The sequence below is a fragment of the Peromyscus leucopus genome, chromosome 8b, assembly GCF_004664715.2.
Source record: "Peromyscus leucopus breed LL Stock chromosome 8b, UCI_PerLeu_2.1, whole genome shotgun sequence".
Taxonomy (NCBI): domain Eukaryota; kingdom Metazoa; phylum Chordata; class Mammalia; order Rodentia; family Cricetidae; genus Peromyscus; species Peromyscus leucopus.
Window position 1 is genome coordinate 104,778,282 of NC_051086.1, and position 19,765 is coordinate 104,798,046.

A 19,765-nucleotide genomic window follows, 5' to 3' on the forward strand; every position below is an offset into this window, starting at 1 on the left:
GGTATGGTGGGGTATACCTTTAATCCCAGCACTTGGGAGGCAGAGGCAGATGGACCTCTGTGAGTTTGAAGCCAGCCTAGTCTATATAGTGAGTTCTAGGACAGCCAGGGTTATGCAGAGAAACCTTGTCTCGAAAACAAAACAAAAAGAAAAATCCCCATTATGGTCTGCCTTGGAAAACGAGTTCCCATTACAAAGTTCTCAAGACAGAGTGGAGCTGACAAGAGGTCTCCAACCCCCACTTGCCCCCCACTTCCTGAGCACAGGTGGGAAAGCCAGCTCAGACCAGACAGGCACACTGAGAAAGGCAGTAAGGAGCAAGTTCCGGTCAACTTACACAGGGACCTGTACAGTAAAGGACAAGTGTGTATTCCAATAAAATCTATGGGACCCAGAAAACAGACTCAGCTCCACCTGGTACTTGAGGGACCTCTTACCCCAAGGTACCTCCAATTTGCACTCTGATAACAGATGCTGGCTCCTGTATCCCAGAACACAAGGCCAGCAGGATGCACGATCAATCAAATTGTTTCTTGAGACGGGGGAAAGAGCTCTGCATGCTGTAAGGATGTCTGCTGGAGACCATGTACACACTGATACACCACGCTGCAAGCTGTTGGCTCTGTGGGCATTGGCCTCTGTCTGGCCAGGCCCGCCTCACCCATAGTCCCGCCTCACCTACCCTCTCCTCTGAAGCAGCAGTAAGACCCCAGGGGAGAGCGCTAGAGCTACTCAGCTTGAGAGTCGAGGGAACCAGGCTAAAGCCTGAGATGAGACTGTCTTCTCCCCTGTGTGACAGCCTGAGCAGGGAGTGTGCCTATCAGCAAACACCTATTCTGTCGGAGCCACAGCCAGAGCAGAACAGACCCAAACAGCACTCAGTGCTGCTGACCACAGGCATGAGGCTTCCATTAGTGAATGCAACCAAGCGGGAACTAACTTCCTGGGGCAGTGTGGGAGGCCAGGGGTCCCAGACTCTCCCAGAGCTGTACTAGGTTGAAGGTCGGTATCCCGACTGGCGACCATGTGCAGTGCAGTGGTAGCAGCTCCTTTGGAGTTCTGAGCAAGAGAGTCAGGCCAGGAGTCAGGGAGGGCTCTCCATCCTAGGGCAGCCTCAGGCTCAGGGAGGAGACCAGCACGGCCTCTGGTCAGGCTAGCTCCCAGCACTGGGCCACAGCTTCCTGCAGCGGAAAAGCTACTTTTGAAGCAGGGATCTTGGTCGATAAGCAGGATCCGGTGTGCCAGACATCTGATTTCAGAGCACCCTGCTGACTACAATTCTGGCATCGATCCATCTTAATGTAGTCCAGAGCCAGCCAGGAGAAAGACACAAATCTACCCCCTACAGTTCAGCTCAGGCTTGGGAAATACAGGGGTCTGACCAAGGCCACAGTCCACAAACATCCTATAGCCCCTCCCCCTAGCTACCCGAGGCTGTGGCTCCACAAGGGGCCCTGACCCCTAACACAGTGGAGTCCGGACAGGCAGAGAATGCACCTTTCTGTTCTCGATAAAGAATTTCAGAGACAGAACAGACACCCGAGGCCAGGCTCCAGCTACTCTGCCGTCAAGCACCTTGCCGGGGCAGACAGTGTGTGTATCGAGGCTCCTTCAGGCAGCCTCATTCTGGCTGGCTATGGGACAAAAGCGGACCTGCTGGCAGCTCACTGCTATACACGCAGGTGTGCACCACTCACACTTGCCCAAGATCCACTGCTTCCCGGAAGGGGCCAGCAGGCCGTCTACATGCTGATCCCTGTGCAGCCCTTCTTGCTAGAGGAATCCACCCCTCTTGAAAGGTTCCTTGGGGCTCCAGCACCCCCTGCTGGCTTCATGGCCCAAGAGGACAAGGCCACCAGCCTCATCCAGGATTAGAGACAAAACACGCTGTCCACCAGAGCCGCTGTCATGCTTCCTAACTAGTCTCGCTTCGGCCACCTTCACACGAGCTGCCCAGCAGGCATGGACTCCTTTTCTGGCTCTTTGTGAGTTCCCTGAGCAGAGAGCAAACCATGCACCAGCCAAATGCTTGCTCAGTTGAGCTGAGGAGCTGACTCAGCTTGTCCTTTCTGCAGGAGCAGCTAGAGTTCCTGGGACAGGGCCCGGCTCCCAGAATGTGTTCTTCACAGTACAGAAGCTACAACATGCCCTAGCCTGGTTGAGAAGGGTATAGAGGTTGTGTGGTGGGTTCATGGCAGTATCTTCCTACCTCAGTCAGAAAGCAGTTCAAACGTTTATGATCCTAAGAAACAGTAAACCAAGCCCAGATCAAGCCTGGTTATCAAGCCTTGGCATGATGCAGTGTGTTTACATCTGCAGCACATCAAGCTGTGACCATGCTTGCTCATTCTTATACATGAACTCGAAAGGCTAGCCAACAGAGGCAGTCCCAGCTGGGTAAAGACAACACCAAATTGCCCACTCCGACCACAGGCACCATGACAACAGGCACACAATGGCGTACACGACAAAAGAAACAGAAATGTAGCGATGGGAAAGAAGGAAGTGAACCAAGAGATCCAGGGAAGGCTCAATGAAGCGAACAGGAAAAAATTACTATAGGAAACCCACAACTTCCCTGCACACAAACAGCTACAGTCAGCATGCCAACGAAACAGATCCCACACAGAAGCCAAGTCCAGAAGACCTGAGATGACAGCTGAGTCATCAAAGCCACGGCCACCTGCTGAACAGGAAGCACATAATGTGCAGAAGAGCTACTATACAGGCACACATTCTCTATTTTTTTTAACGATTTATTTATTTATTATGTATACAGTATTCTGCCTGCATGTATGCCTGCAGGCCAGAAGAGGGCACCAGATCTCATTACGGATGATTGTGAACCTCCATGTGGTTGCCGGGAATTGAACTCAGAACTCAGGACTTCAGAAAAGTCAGTGCTCTTAACCACTGAGCCACCTCTCCAGCCCCCAGGCACACATTCTTAAGCTCATCTGAACTATTAATGAATTCCAATGAGAACAAAAACAAAAGGGAAATTTAGGTTTCTTAGATTCAATGATTCAAATATTTATTCATAAAATAAATCAAACAGCATCCAGAACATTATTAATGAGAACAATGAGGAAGGTGGAGAATTTAATGTTAAAGAGCCAGGCATGGGGGTGACCACCTTTAATCTCAGCACTTAGGCAGTTCTGTGAATTCAAGGCTAGCCTGGTCTACATAGTGAGATCCAGACCAGCCAGGGTTCCACAATAAAACCCTATCTCAGAAAAAAGAGAAGGAGGCTGGATTAGGCAATGAATAACAGATCAAGATGCAGAAAGCAGGGGCCAGAGACATGGCTCAGTTGGTAGACATCTTGTCTAGCATGCACGGAGCCTTGGGTTCAGTCTCTAGCACTGCATGGACTAGGCTGACCTCAAACTTTCTATGTAACCAAAGTTTGAGGTCAGCCTGGGATATGTAAGACCCTCTCTCAAAAACCAGAATATAAAAAACAAACAAAAGCGCAGCAAGTGCTAGGTTGCCATAGTGATAAAAACAGTTCAGAAGGAAGAGACCAACCAGCAAACTAATGTAAGTACCAACCAAGGCTGGAGAGACGCTCAGCAGTTAGGAGCACTGGCTGCTCTTCCAGAGGACCTGGGTTCAGTTCCCTGCACCCACATGGCAGCTCACAACTGTCTGTGACTCCAGTTCTGAGGATCTGACACTCTCACACTGACACACACGCAGGCAAAACAACAACACACGCAAAATAAATATTTTTTTAAAAATTCCCAATTAGGAAAAAAAATAGCCAAGCGAATGGAAACACATGAACTATGAACCAAAGGCTGAGGGGCCCCCAGCTGGATCAGGCCCTCTGAATAGGTGAGACAGTTGATTAGGCTTGATCTGTTTGGGAGGCATCTAGGCAGTGGGACCGAGTCCTGTGCTCATTGCATGAGTTGGCTGTTTGAAACCTGGAGCTTATGCAGGGACGCTTGGCTCAGTCTGGGAGGAGGGGACTGGACCTGCCTGGACTGAGTCTACCAGGTTGATCTCAGTCCTTGGGGGAGGTTTTGCCCTGGAGGAGGTGGGAATGGGAGGTGGGCTGGGGGGAAGGGAAGGGGGTGGGAGGGGGGAGAACAGGGGAACCCGTGGCTGATATGTAGAACTGAATGGTATTGTAAAATAAAATAAAAGGGAAAAAAAGGATGTAAAAAAAAAAAATTCCCAATTAAAGGGCTGGAGAGATGGCTCAGCCGTTCAAGGCCAGGCTCACAACCAAAAAAAAAAAAAATTCCAGTTAAACCTATACACTAAGAATTTATTCTATGACACAAAGATCTTTCTGTGAGCCACCCATGTGGGTGCTGGGAATCAGGGAACCAGACTCAGGTCCTCTGGAAGAGAATACTTTTTTTTTTTTTTTTTTTTTTTTTTTTTTTTTTTTTTTGAGACATGGTTTCTCTGTGTAGCCCTGGCTATTCCAAAACTCGCTCTGTAGACCAGGCTGGCCTCAAACCCAGATTCACCCGCCCCTGCCTCCCAAGTGCTGGGATTAAAGGCGTGCACCACCGCACCCAGCTAAGAAGTAAATACATTGAACTAACTCCCTCGCTCCAAGAAAGTCTTTCTTTAATTTTTAGATTTTTAAATTTTATGTATGAGGGTTTTGCCTTCATCTATGTGCACCATGTGCACCATATATATGCACATGCCTGTGCCCTCTGAGGTCAGGTTACAGATCTTATGAACCACCATGCAGGTGCTGGGCCATCTGCAAGAGCCACAAATCCTCTTAATTGCTGGACCAACTCTCCAGCCTTTCTAGCTAGGATTCTCTCCCACCCCATTCTACCCAAAAACACATGATGGGGTTAAAAACCAGGACTTGACAAACTAGGAAAAGCATTTGCAATCCAACAAGCAATGGGCTAAATCTCCTTAACCTCACTACGGAATTGCTACATCAATCTAGAGCAGAAAAGCTGGTGTCACACTGGTCTTCCCAGATGAAAACACTAGGGTAGGCCAGTTGAAGACATGGGCAAACACTCAAGGAAAGGCCAGACTTACTGCCAGACAGCACAGTCCACAGTCTAGACTCCAGAGTGACTCATCAGTGGGTACTAAGAACTAGGAGCATGGGCTCCAGTGGCCACGTGTTCCTAAAGAAAGGAACAGAACCCCACAGAAGTAAGCTGCTCCTATGTACCCCATTCTTCTGAGGTACAAGCCAGCAGAGGGCAGAGCATGTAGGGAGCAGAGTAGCTACAAGATGAAAGCTAAGTGAGAATTAGCAGCATGAGGGCCAACAATATTTAACCAAGGTCCTAGGAATGAGGGCAGACTGAATCCATGTTTACCCCAGCTAGCTACAGCCCCTGCCCATGCTGTCATTGGGCACACCAGGAGTTACACCACTCAGAACTTCCATAGTTTCTTATTAAAGACCATGACTGAAAAATACCAAGCATGCCAGCAAACAGGACGAAAGGACAGAAAACCAAGGACCAAAAATGGAACATCAATCAGAACTGAGGGCAGCCGCTCCTAGACTTACAATGGGGTTATATCTTGATAAACCTAAGATAACTTGAAACTACCTAAAGCTGGAAATAGTAGCTAATGCCCTTGGCTGATCATCTACCTGCCTTAGTTTCTTTTCTGTTGCTGGGATAGGATACCCTGACAATGGCAACTGAAGGGAGAAGGTTTATCCTGGCTCACAGTTCCCAGGTCCAGTCCACCAGAACAAGAAAGGCGTGTGGTAAGGGCGTGAGGCAACAGATACATTTTAGATGGATAGGTGGTCTTCAAACACTTCCGAGATCTACAGAATGTGACATTTAAAAAGTTTTAATAACATAGGCTTTTTATGACAATGGATTCATCTGCTCCTGGCGGCACCAATCTACTTCAGAGAAGATGATGGCCATCGAAGAACCTCCATATGGAGTTTGCTTTCAATGTGACAAAGCTAGCCACTGGGTAAAGAAACTGCCCTGGCCTGACTGCTGACAGTATGCTGTCCAAACTGGACAAGAGGACACAAAGGAAGTAAGGACTACCAAACTTTGCCAAGAGAAGGCAGGCCAGTCCTTCAAAATCCAGCTTCACAGAAAAGTCTGTCAGATAGTCTAGGCCTATAGACTAAAGATGGATGCTCAATGTTGCAGAGGAACCTTGGGGTGACTGTCCAGGCAGCCAGCTGTCTCTGTCATTTCTAAAGTTTTGGAAGTTGCTTGCTCTGCACTTCCTGTTTACTTAGGTAATATTTTAATCCTTCTCAGGTCTCTGATGGGGTTGAAGACGAGATAGTTATAGTTTTACCATTTTCTTTATTACCAAATTCAAAAAAAGAAACTCACAAAAGAGATGTAAAGTTCATAAAATTAAGAGACAAAAAAACCTTAAGTTGTTTATCTAAGAAAATGTTTTAAGGTCTAAAAGGATATTTTTAGGTTGGTAATAAAAGTTATGATAGAAAATGGCTTAGGTTTAAAACTTGGACTCACCAAGATAGGATGGATAATAGAGTATTTTCTCTGAATCTTCTACATACAAATGGACTGGACACTGTGGATGGAATTCTTACCTGATAATTGTTCCTTATTGTATATAATTTTACTGTGGTAGAGTTAAAACCTTTCCTATTTAGACAAAAAAGGGGAAATGTTGCAGGGTATTTGATCACACTGCATGAAGATGAGTCTCTGTCCTTCCTCACTTGCCTAAGGCATCTTCTGATTTGTTGAATAAAGAGCTGAATGGCCAATAGCTGGGCAGGAGAGGATGGGGGGACTTCCAGGGAGAGAGGGAAACCTGGAGGAAGAATCTGAGAGGTGGTGATCCGCCAGTGAAACAGAGGAAATGGCACATACAGTTGTAGGAGAGGTAACAAGTCACATGGCAGAATACAGATTAATATAAACAGGTTAATTGAAATTATAAGAGCCTGGGAACAAGCCTAAGCTAAGGCCAAGCTTTCATACTTAATAAGAAGTCTCCGTGTCATTATTTGGGAGCCGGCAGTGCAAAGGAAGACCCATTACACAGTGCCAAGGATATTACAGATCACTGATGTCAGAATACCAAACTTCCAAGTACAGCTTCTCCTGAATGTGCATGAACTTCACACCATTGTAAAATCAAAAAGCTGTAGAGGTATGTTGTAAGAAACCATCCATAACAGAAACAATAATAATATTGAAGGGTTATGAGTTGGCTTAGTTGGTATAGTGCTTGCTGCACATCCATGAGGACCTGGGTTCCAGCCCCAGCAAAGATGTAAAAAGCCAGATATAAAGGCACACACTTCTACCTGCAACACTGGGGTAGAGATAAGCAGATTCCTGGAGCTTTCTGACCAGCCAGCTAGCATCCCCTAATCAGTGAGCTCTAGATTCAGTGAGGGAACTACCTGTCTCAAAATCAAGGTAGAAAGCAATTGAGGAAGGCACCCAATATCAACCTTTGGCCTCCACACATACATATGTACACACAGACCTGTGAACATGCACACACATACATCAGTGGGTAAAGTGAGCTGGAACTTGGAGATTTTGTAAAAAACTGAGCATGGCGGCATACGTTGTGATCCTGGAGCTCACTGGTTAGTTATTCTTCCACAAACAACAAGGTCCAGCTTCAGTGAGAGAAAAGGTAGAGGATGATAGAGGAAAAGATACCAGAAGTCAATCTTTGGCCTGCATACACACAAGTGAACACAGTACACGTATACGTATAAACCCCCACCCTACTCCTCACATTGATAAATAATGCCCTGGTGTGGTTGGAGCCGCCTTTAATCCCAGCAATCAGGAGGCAGAGGCAGCCTGGTCTACATAGTGAGTTCCAGGACAACCAAGGCTACATGGTGAAACCCTGCCTCAATAAATGAATGGATGGATGGATGGATGGATGGATGGATGGATGGATAGATAGATAGATAAAGGTGGGCATGGTTGTACACCACTTTAATGCCAGCACTCATCAGGCAGATCTGAGTTCAAGGCCAGCCTGATCTACAGAGTGAGTTCCAGGACAGCCAGGACTACAAAGAGAAACCCTGTCTCTAAACAAAACAAAACAAAAAACAAAAAAAAAGGAAATGAAAATCCTTGCCTAAATCAGTGGCTGCACCAACAGTCAACAACCCTGACTCTGTAGGTAGCAGGCAGGGTACCCACATTTGCCCTTACACGTCTGCCCTTGCACACCAGAACACAAGTAGGAAGGACACATGGAGGTCGCTGGCCACTCTACTTCTTGTTGCTGTGACAAAGCACCAGATAAAAGCAGCTAAGGACAGAGGAGTCATCAAGGCTCTGGGTGGAGGGTAGTCCACCATGGCTGAGGCATAGAGGCAGGATGTCACACAGCAGCAGTCAGGAAGCAGACAGATAAGTACTGATGCTGAACTCATTCACCCCTCCCTAGTCAGTCCCAGACACCAGCCAAGAGATGGCGGTGAAGAGCGGCTCTTCCCACATCAATTCAGTCTCATCCAGGCTTGTGTCCTGAGTGATTCTAAATCCTGTTGACAATCAACTGAGTCATCTCAGAGACACCGACACCCACACCCACACCCAAAGAGAAGAAAAGGCTAACCTGAGAGGCTGGAGAAATGGCTCAGAGGTTAAGAGCAGTGGCTGTTCTTCCAGAGGTCCTGAGTTCAATTCCCAGCACCCATGTGGTGGCTCACAACCATCTATAATGAGATCTGGTGTGAAGGCACACATACAGGCAGAACAGTGCATACATAATAAATAAATTAAAAAAGAAAGAAAAGAAAAGGCTAACCTGAGCAGAACAGAACTGAGACACCTACGTACGATACCACCTTCGGGGGGAAAGGTCTCCACAGACACACGGGACACCTCACAAGGTACAGCGTCAGTTAACAACACAGCTTCAGACTGAAAAGCAGAAACCAAAAGAGCTACAAGGAGACATAAATCGACAATTAGGAATTATTTTACCTTTCTCATAACTGAGAAGATTTTTTTTTTAAATATCAGTACAAAAACGTTAAATCTCAAGTCCTCAGTTTGTGACCTTAGGCCTAAGCATTCACAGAACAGGCCGTGTATGAGTCCACAAGCTCACTTCAACCAATAGTAAAGGGCCGAAACTCTCCAACGTGCATTCAAAGAGTTACTAAAAATACCCCAAATATCTAGAAATGGTTATGATTTGGATTTGAGGTATCCTCCAGAAGGCTCATGTGTTACATGCTTGGTCTCCAGTTGGTGAAGCCGATCACCAAAGGAGACCAGGCTCACAGAGGCTTTGCCTTTATCAGGGAGGAAGCGACCCACTGACAGACACTGGTGGAAACACTGGGAGGTGGTGCCCTCTATCTCCATTGCTCTCTCTGCTTCCCGGATGCCACAAGGTGAGCAGCATCTGGCACACACAGGCCACACTGTAACAACTCTAACTCACACCTAAAGATGAGGCCAGGGACCACAGCCCAACTCTGAGACTGTAAGACAAATGCATCTTCCTCCTCCTAAGCTGCTCTCAGGCACCTGTCACAGTGATGAAAAGCCTAAGAGGCTGTGGGTAAGAAGAATCAGCAGGAGTCAGAAGATACTGTGAGGAGCTGGAGTAGTGGCTCAGCAGTTATGAGCACACACTGCTCTCTCAGAGGCCTGAGTTCAAGTCCCAGTACCCACGTCAGATAGCCCACCACAGCCTGTAACTCCAGTTCCAGGGGAACCAATGCCTCTGGCCTCTGCTGACTCTTGTACTCAAATACACACAAACCCACATATATGTACATAATAAAAATAAAATAAATCTTTAAAAATAGAAAATACTGTGAGCTGAAGGATGATGTCACCTCTTTGATCTAGTCTTGATGCAACCCCCAATGAAAATGTCAGCAATTATTCTGGAAGAAACCAAAAGGCCATTCTGGGAGTTGGTCAAGCATGCAAAGGACCACTGATGAGAAGGAACACCTTGAAGAGGGAGAGAGGGGTGTGCCCCCACGAGCGGCCGTGGAGGAGAGCACAAAGACCCAGAACACGAAGCAGGCAGAACTGGCGTGGGGACCAGCACACCAGCCAGCAGAGGCTTCCCCAAGAGCCTCAAACGGACAACAGGGGCCAAGAAGGAGACAGCAGGGGACAGTGTGGATCAACTGGACAGCCACATGAGTCCTGCCTCACTTAAGCTGATCCCAAGTGGGGTAAAAGATAAAAGCTACCAGAATAGATCTTCAGAACTTAGGGTAAGCAGACATTTCCACTTTTCTTAAATAGAACCAAAAAAGCACTAAAGGGGAAAAAGTCAGTAAACTGGGCCAAAGTAGAACTCACAACTTCTGTCACCAAAAGACGTCCAACGCCAGATGAAGTAACTAACCCTGTAACCCAGCACTGGGCTACAAAATGAGGTGGTACCATCGAGATGGCTCAGCAGTTAAGAGCACCGGCTGATGTTCCAGGAGACCCAGGTTCAATTCCCAGCACCCACATGGCAGCTCACAACTGTCTGCAACTCCAGAGTCTGACACCCTCACACAGACATACACTCAGGCAAAACACCAATGCACATGTAATAAAAATAAATAATTTGGAAAAAAAAGAGAGAGAGCTCAGTAGGTTAGGGACACACAGGTTCAGTCCCGGCACCCACATGGAGGCTCACAACTGTCTACATCTCCAGTTCCAAGGAAACTGCCACCTTCTGGCCTCCATGGATACTCGGCACACCCACACATACACATCAGTTAACAGTAAGTTTTTTTTTTTTTTTTTGGTTTTTTTTTCAATTTTTTTTTTAAATTTATTTTATTTTACAATACTATTCAGTTCTACATAACAGCCACAGATTTCCTTGTTCTTCCCCTTCCTGCCCCCCTCCCCTTACCCCCAGCCCACCCCCCAAACAGTAAGTTTTAAAAACGTAAACGGGGCCAGTGTGATGGCTCATCACACAAAGGTGCAAAGCCTAACCTTTGAGTTCAAGTCTGAAACTCAAATGGTGGAAGGAGATAAATAACTCCCACCCATCCTCCGGCCTCCACGTAAGAGCATGTGCAACTCATGCAGACAAACAAGACACATAAATTTAATTAATTAAGGGGAAAAAGAGATGTTCTTAAGAAAGAAAACAAGCCGGGCAGTGGTGGCGCACGCCTTTAATCCCAGCACTCGGGAGGCAGAGCCAGGCGGATCTCTGTGAGTTCAAGGCCAGCCTGGTCTCCAAAGTGAGTTCCAGGAAAGGCGCAAAGCTACACAGAGAAACCCTGTCTCAAAAAACCAAAAAAAAAAAAAAAAAAAAAAAAAAAAAGAAAAGAAAGAAAACAAAACAACAAACCCAAGTGTGAAGTACATGTATTTGAAAAAAAATCATATAGAACCCATTAGAGGAACTGTAGTTGGTATGTAAAATGAAAAATAAATAAATAAAAATAAGAATCCATTAAAAAAACCTACAATCTCAAAAAACCAAAAAGAAAATAGAAGGAAAAAAAAAACCCTACAAATCAATAAGAGAAGGACAACAAACAGGAAAAACCTGAACTGCACCTAAAAGACGTCCACAGGGCTCATCAACACACCAGCAGTTCAGAACACCAGTCACATGGAGATTTAGGGTATTTGGTTAAAGACCTCCAGGTGCCTCCACACCTTCAGCTGGAGTGAATATGTAATGTACATATGTAAGTATGTTTATATTTAGAGACAGAGTCTCACTATGTAGATAAGCCTGGACTCAAACTCACCAAGATCTGTTTGCTCTTGTCAAGATGTGTCTGCCTGAGGGTGTGCATGTGAACCACATGTGCGTAGGTGCTCAAACAGAGGCCAGAATGTTACACGTTAGGAGTCACAGGTGACTGTGAGCTGTCGGACTTGGGTCCCCTGCAAGAACAGCAAGTACTCTTAGCACCTGAGCCATCTCTCTAGCCCTGGCAGCTGCAACTCTTTTTGTTTTGTTTTGGTTGAGACAGGGTTTCTCTGTGTGGCCCTGGCTGTCCTGGAACTCACTCTGTAGACCAGGCTGGCCTCCAACTCCAAGATCTGCCTGCCTCTGCCTCCCAAGTACTGGTATTAAAGGTGTGCACCACCACTGCCCAACTGGCAGTTGCGATTTATAAAAGGGATGGATGGTACATGTGAAGTCTGGGGACACTCTTAGTGCTACAACTAGAGGCACCGCTGTTTCAACCCCAAAACATGCAGAATCTACAAAAGCTGACTATGACACCCCAGGAGCCAAGTGCCTCCTGGAAAGCATGGGATGGCAGAGCTGCTCACTCGTGGGCACCCAAAGGAACATCCGAACATCAGATCGGACTAGACATGCCACAGGGGGTAGGTGCGATGGCCGATCTTGGCTGTCAGCTTGACTACATCTGGAATCAACTGAAACTCAAGCTTCTGTGCATTCCTGTGAGGAATTTTCTTAATCAGATTTGAAGCAAAGACCCACCCTAATCTGTACCACACCCTCTGGTGGCGCACACAGAAGGACACACAAAAACCTTTGCCTTTTGCCTGCTTGCCCTCACCCTGAGGCAAGTCCACCTGTCCATCTATTGCTTTGGCATTCCTTCACCAGTATCAGAACCCACTTCTTTGGAATTCGAACAAAGACTGAAGACCAGCAGCTCTCCAGGCCTCCAGCACCAGACTGGGACTGCTAAGACACCCATCCTCATGGACAGAACAACCGCCAGATCCTTGGCTTTTCCAACAGCCTGTAAGCCATTCTAATAAGCTCCCTTTGCCTACACATATTACATATATATATTATATATTATATATATATATTATCCTATCAGTTCTGTTTCTCTGGAGAACCCTCGCCCACACAGCAGGTTAACGTGGAGCAAGTGAACAAGTGCAAAGCCCTCATGCAGTGGCCCTAAGCACCACACAGGCCAGGCATGAGACCCCACTGCATCACGCTGAGGCCACCAAGAGATAACAGTGACTTTGAGAGGCAGGGTCAGATGATGAGAGGGGCTCACAGGCGCTCTGGGGGGGCAAGATACTCAGTTTCTCCTGGATGGTGGTTTTGGCTAGAGTCACACTGCAAAAATACATCAAGTTATACGTAAGAACTATGTTTTTCTACATACATATTGTACTTTTTTTCAGTGTGTGTGTATGTATATGTGCATGTGGAGGCCTAAGGTTGTTGGTAGATATCTTCTTCGATTGCTCTCTACTTTATTGAGGCAGGGTCTCTCACTGAGCCTGGAGCTCTCTGACTCAACTAGTCTAGCTACCCAGCTTGCTCCTGGGATACTGCCTCTGCCTCCCAAGTGCCGCGATTACCAGCTGGCCACCACGCCCACCCAGCTTTTATATGGATTCTGGGAATCCAAGCTCCAAGCCTCATACTAGCACAAGTGCTTTATCCACTAAGCCACTGTCCAAGCCCACACTTTATTTCTTCTTCTTTTAATATATAATTTATTTTATGTTCTTTGGTAGTTTTGCCTACATGTATGTCTATATGAGAGTGTCGGTTCCCCTGGAACGAGAGTCACAGACAGGTGTGAACTATCAAGTGGGGTACACTTAAATAAACATCTACCGGTATGCATCCAAAAGGAAACATTCAACAATCCCCTAAAAAGGAAGCAAAGACACAGGCAGTTCACAGAGAAAGAACATTAAATGGCATTTGTGCCTTTGAAACAACCTTTCCCCTCACTCGGAGGTACTCTGAGGGACAGATGAAAATGTTGGCATAGTGACAGACACACCTTGGAGCCGTGACCTCACCAGGCACAGGGTGAAAGGCTCCCATTCTGACCAGGAATCTTATTTCTGGAATACTTTCTATAGACACAGTCTCATGTATAAGGAAACACCTGTGAGCTGCAATAGCCAAAGGCTGGGGCTGACTTTGTGGGAGACTAGGCTTATGGAATTTCCCTGTAGTGAACTCCCAGGAATCAGCTAAGACAGAAGGTAGTAGTGGGTGCTTGCACCTGTAGTCAGGAGCAACCTGCTATGGATGTTAAGCAAAGATAGCAGGAAGCTGCATTACCAAAAAACCAAAACAAAACAAAGAAGCTGGAGCATGCCCACACATGTGCACATACATTATCTTCCTGGGACATCCCGCTAATCCAGCAATGGTGTTCTATGTGGGAGTATCTAGGGGAGGGTAGACAGTCACAGTATGAACACACTTCGGTGTTTTGTGCTTAGGTATGGAAGAGTAATTGTCCTCTCTGGGGAAGAGTCCTGATACACAGGGGCAGAGACTGAGCCACCTGTTTGGCCCACTTCTCACATCTCCTTGACCAAGTATTTCTTGTGATAAAACACTGAAAATGAGTGGACAGAACCTGTCTGAAGACCCTGGGGCGGTGACTGTATTCTGCTACTTCTCCCTGACTGGAGTGACTGGCCAAGGGTTAGGCCATGTGGTGGGCAACACTCACCTTCATCCAGGGGATAAGTGCATATGGCCTGGGGAGGGACACACTCACCTGGGCTGTGGGAGCATTCTTGTGGGCTTTTTTATAGATCAGAGCCGGGCAGATGAAGCAGATGAGGCTCCCCATCGTCGCCCCTGTGAGGCCAAGGATGGTTTCCACTACAAACGAAGAGATAGCAAGGTGTGACTGGGAGCCTGTGCTCTCCTGGCATAAGGGCAAACGGCCTCTGTAAGGCCGTCCGAGTGCCTGCCAGTGGGCGGACGTCCACTGCACCCAAGGGGCTCCACGACGACCTCCACTTTTCTCCTCCTCTTCATACACTAAGTGTGTCAGAACAGAGCAGCCTGGGAAATTCTGACAGCTCATCTTTAAATGGCCAAGCACAAGCCGGATGATGATGTAGAGGCAGGCAGATCTTTGAGTTTGAAGCCAGCCTGGTCTACATAGTGAGTTCAGGATAACCAGGGCTACACAAAGAAACCCTGTCTCAAAGACTCAGTAAGTAAATAAGTAGACAGACAGATAAACAAGTAAGTGGCCAAGTACAGCGGGTTTCCTACCAAAATCAGATGTTGGCTCCATGTGGCCTAGTTCACTCCATCATCACTTGTCAAGTAACCCAGTGCCTTGTCCTAAGATACGTGTGAAAAAGGCTACAATGTGCTGGCTGGCTGAAGCCGTTACTCCTGTGTGTGGTGACAGCAAGCTACAACTGGTCTGCTGAGGAATGGGTATGACCTTGAATTTCTAGGCGGTTTTTAGGATACCAGAGAAAATGGCCTGAGACTTTGGGAGCACTCTCAGATAAATGCTAAGCCTAGGCTAGGGACATCCCGGGTCCCCATGCAACAGGAAGAACGGAGGATAACTAAGGGCAGAAAAGAGGCAGCAGGGCTGCCCACCTTACCATTGGGGATCAAGATTCCACCGACCATGGTTCCAAACACCACCGAGAGGGTGAGGACTTTAAACCGGAGTGGGGGCATGTAGCCTCCTGCAGCAAAGGTGCCATCTTTTTGCTATGTGAAAAAAAAAAAAAAACAACCAGTTTTGAAATGACTACTTTCCAGTGGCACAAGGCCACACAGGGCTCTGCCAGCCAAGCCTATCTCTGCATGGGTCCAGGCGGGAGCTCACCTGGCCGGTGAATGGTGCAGCATAATCAGATTTGGCTGAGCAGCTTTAATGGAAGCCTGCAGAATGCCAAGAAGCTGTAAGCTTCACTCCAGGTGTGGGCGGGACATCTTACAACTTTGTTTTGAAATGTTAGTATTATGCCCTTCATTTTCATATTTGCTCTTGGGGCAAAGACAAAACAGAGACTTAAAAGACACACAAACCGGACAGCAGAATAGAGAGAGGCTCCAGAGGGACAGCCCTGTGAAGTAAGTCAGCTTCTCCTCAGTGTGCAGCTTCAGTTACGTGTTGAAGCCCTACACACACACACACACACACACACACACACACACACACACACACACACACACACACACGCATTCACGCACACGCTGTTATCGCCATTCCCAACAGATCCATGGTGAGCACTTAACAATTTCAAAGTCCAGGAAGGAGGAAAGTGGAGAAGGATTTGAGGTGGCATCGCCCAGCACCCCACCCCACCTGGCACACAGGACACTCATCACAGGTGTAGCAGCACAAGAGGAGGTGAGAGCCCCACACTCTACATGCCTAAGAGCCCGACACAGCCCGGTTCAGATCCGTTTCCTCTCTGACAACAGAAGTATCTCCTCCTCAAGCTGCTGATCCTCATGTGAACTGGCACACAGCAAGGGTTGACCATAATGATCATTCCTGAGTTAGGAACAACGGAACCTTCCAGAACTAGAATTTCAAAGCAGCTATTTTCACAATGGACACTAACGCAAGATGGACTGAGGTAGCTGGAGCTGAAATCTTTTGTTGAATAAGGATGACAGTTTGTCCGTAACCCAGGAATCCCAGTTACAGCCCTGGAAGTTGACCAAGAAATTATCTAAAGAGGAAGTGGGAACCTGTGTGCAGACAGGCAGAAAAGCCATCAACAGAAGAACGTCTACAAGAGCAGATGAGCAAGAGCAGAGATGCTGTGGGTTTCCATGGATACACATACAGGCCCCCAGTCAATCTACTGAAAACAGAGGAAAGGGAAGGAAAATCACACTGTAAACAGACACAAAGATGGGGATGTGACCACATGCATGTAAACGAGAAGCAGGTAAGCTAACTTTCTTTCTCTTTCTTTTCGGTTTTCCGAGACAGGGTTTCTCTTGTAGCCCTGGCTGTCTTGGATTTCACTCTGTAGATCAGGCTGGCCTCAAACTCAGAGATCCCCCTGCCTCTGCCTCCCAAGTACTGGGATTAAAGGCCTGCATCATTATCACTTGGTGGTAAACTTTAATACTTCTCTTTGTTCTATTACCAGTGTTTAACTTTACAAAAGAGTTAGATGCTAGCACTTGGGAAACAGAGGCAGGCAGGTCTCTGAGTTCAAGACCAGCTTGGTTTGGACAGCAAAGGCCAGACCAGCTAAAGCTACATAGTAAAACCCTAACTGAAAAACACAACAACATAACAAAAGGAAAAAAAAAACTTTGCAGAAGAGGGGGGACATTATGCAAAAAGCACCAACACTGCTTCAGTCTGAAGCACATGGACACACCAAGCTCACACGAAGCAGTGAAGGGTGGTTTTAGCAACCCACAAAGTGGAGGTGGTACAGCATGAACCAGGGTGGAGGAGGGTGAACCTTTGGCCACAGAGCTGGTCTCATCTTTGCCCCTTGTGGCAGTTTGAATGTAACCAGTCACCAAAAGCTCATAGGGAGTGACACTATTAGGAGGTGTGGCTTTGTTGGAGTAGGTATGGCCTTGTTGGAAGAAGTGTGTCACTGTGGGGGTGGGCTATGAGGTTTCCTATTTCAAGATATTGCCCAGTGTCTCAGACCACTTCCTGCTGCCTTCTGATCAAGATGTAGCCAGTATCATGTCTGCCTGCACATCACCATACTCTCCACCATGATGATAATGAACTGAACCTTTGGAACTACAGTTTCAAAGCCACCACCTCAATTAAATGTTTTCCTTTATAAGAATTGCCATAGCCGGGCGGTGGTGACGCACACCTTTAATCTCAGAGCTAGGGAGGCAGAGGCAGGTGGATCTCTGTGAGTTCAAGGCCAGCCTGGTCCAGGACAGACTCCAAAGCTACACAGAGAAACCCTGTCTGGGGGTGGGTGGGTTGCCGTGGTCACAGTGTCTTTTCACAACAATAGAAATGCTAAGACACCCCTCTAAGGGACAAAGTCCAAAATCCTACTTTGCATGGCATCCAGGTACATGAACACTAGCAGAGAGACCCAGAGCTGGCCTGTCACGGGGCCTCTACTGTCACAGGAAGCAGAGTCCACAGGAAAGAGACCCGAACAACAGCACTGCATGACTGGGCAGCTGTGCCAGCTGTTTCTCCCGAGCCCACACTCTGGGACCACTGCCCTTTCCCTTACTCCAAGTGCTTGTGACCTTGTGTTTCCAGCCACCAGGAGTCCTGGCTGATCACACAAACCAGGTGCTAAGATGTCAGGCATTGGAGCCAAAGAATCTTGGTCTAGATGGCAAAGTCCAGTCATCACAGAAAACAGCCTGGACAGTGGACCATCTTACCAGACTCAGGAGAGGGTGCCCCTGTGAACAAGGGTGGAAAGAAAGCTGAGATGGAGAAGCGCAATAGATGTGAGGCAACCCAGGGCAACAGCAAGCAAGGACCAGAGAGCTTTTGAGTTTCAATCCCTGTATTTTAAAGTTTCTTGTGGGGATCTGGAGAGATGGCTCAGCAGTTAAGAGCACTGGCTGCTCTTCCAGAGGACCTGGGTTCAATTCCCAGCACCCACATACATGATATCTCACAACTGCCTGTAACTCCAGTTCCAGGGGATCTGACTTTTTCACACCAATGCACATAAAATAAATTTAAATATATTATTTTTAAAAGTTTCTTGTGAAGTCACTACAAAGTACAGAAGCAGCACAAGCCTATCCCATGATTCCAGTTGTGATGATGTTGGCCAGTGAATTTGTGCCCCTGCTACAGCCTCCCCAGGACTACTTCCACAGCAGCCCTCATGTCTCACCATCTCTCTGACTTGAGTTTGCAAGCATCAATGCTGGCAAATCCCATAGATAACCAAGTTGCCTACACAGCTGGCATGGACCAAAGGGCACTCTTCTGTGTTCTTTTTACCTAGGTTAATGCAAGCCGTGCCTGGTCAGGGGGCTGGGAGTACATGCAGCTCAAGAGCCGTGGGTGTGCTTTAGCATATACAAAGCCTTGGGTTCAATCTCTAACAACAAAGGAAAGAAGAAGAAAGGAAGGACGGATGATCTCTATTAAAAACTTCCTGCCGGGGCCAGCAAGAAAGGCTCATTAGGTAAAGGCACTTGTCACCAAGCCTGACAACCTGAGTTTGATCCCGGAACCCACATGGTGAAGGGACAGAACTGGACCCCACCAGTTTCCTCTGACCTCCATTCGCACACCAAGGCAAAAGAGCCCCGCTACCACACTAAATAAAGAAAAAATTTAAATTACACACAATGACAAAAACCACTTCATTTCAGCTGGGTATTGTGGCACACACTTGTGATCCTAACACTCAGAGAGTGGTGCTAGGAGAGAGAGGAGAGAATCCTGAGTTCATGGCCAGCCTGGAAACACTCCCCTCAAAATAACCCAAGACTTCATTTCACTTGAAATTTGTCTGGGTCAGCAAGATGCCTCAACAGGCAAAAGCACTTGCCACACAAGCCAGACAAACCCTGGACCCACAACAGAAGAGAATCAACTTCTAAACGTTGTTCTCTGACTTACATACACACACCCACCCACCCCACCCCACCCCCAAACACATACATACACTGTTTATTGTTAACTAGGAAAAGCTCCACCTACCACTGTCATGGAAACAGAGCTAGCCCAAGAGAATGAAAGATCATACCTGTTGCTCGAACAGCAGTGTGTTCAAGGCCTGTCTGCATGGCAGAATCATCATGGGGAAGCCCACAGCCACAGACATGACGAAGCCCACTCGGATCATCTCTGTCACCAGGTTGGAGGGGAAGTGTATCAGCACGTTGCCGGCCGTGGCATCAGTGAAGCTGACGTAGCCAAAAAACCCCACCTGTCAGAGGGGACAAAGCAATGTAGCCAGCTGTCTGTCTGTCAGTCTGTGTTGACTGCCTGTCTTTGACCTCCAAGGAAGCTGGCACAAAACCCACCCACCCAAACACAAAAGCCCTCCTCATCTCCTCAGACATAAAATTCTTGATAACCGAAGGTGAGCTGTTCAAGTGTAACTTCAACAAAACTATAAATGAGGCAAAAATGGAGTTG

At 47.3% G+C, this 19,765-nt stretch overlaps 1 protein-coding gene across 13 annotated transcripts in view; it reads right to left on the bottom strand.

Annotated features, from left to right (window-relative positions):
* Slc38a10 (solute carrier family 38 member 10) overlaps window positions 1-19,765 on the bottom strand; it is a 56,455-nt gene that overhangs the window by 15,559 nt on the left and 21,131 nt on the right. For 12 of the 13 annotated variants that reach the window (XM_028895380.2, XM_037201447.1, XM_028895389.2 and 9 more), the window contains exons 8-10: window positions 19,371-19,553; window positions 15,288-15,399; window positions 14,432-14,538 (exon numbers count right to left, since the gene is read on the bottom strand). In XM_028895380.2, the coding sequence (XP_028751213.1) occupies window positions 14,432-14,538; window positions 15,288-15,399; window positions 19,371-19,553 (402 nt within the window). The remainder of the gene's footprint in view (window positions 1-14,431; window positions 14,539-15,287; window positions 15,400-19,370; window positions 19,554-19,765) is intronic. The other variant, XM_037201448.1, reaches the window with a different exon arrangement.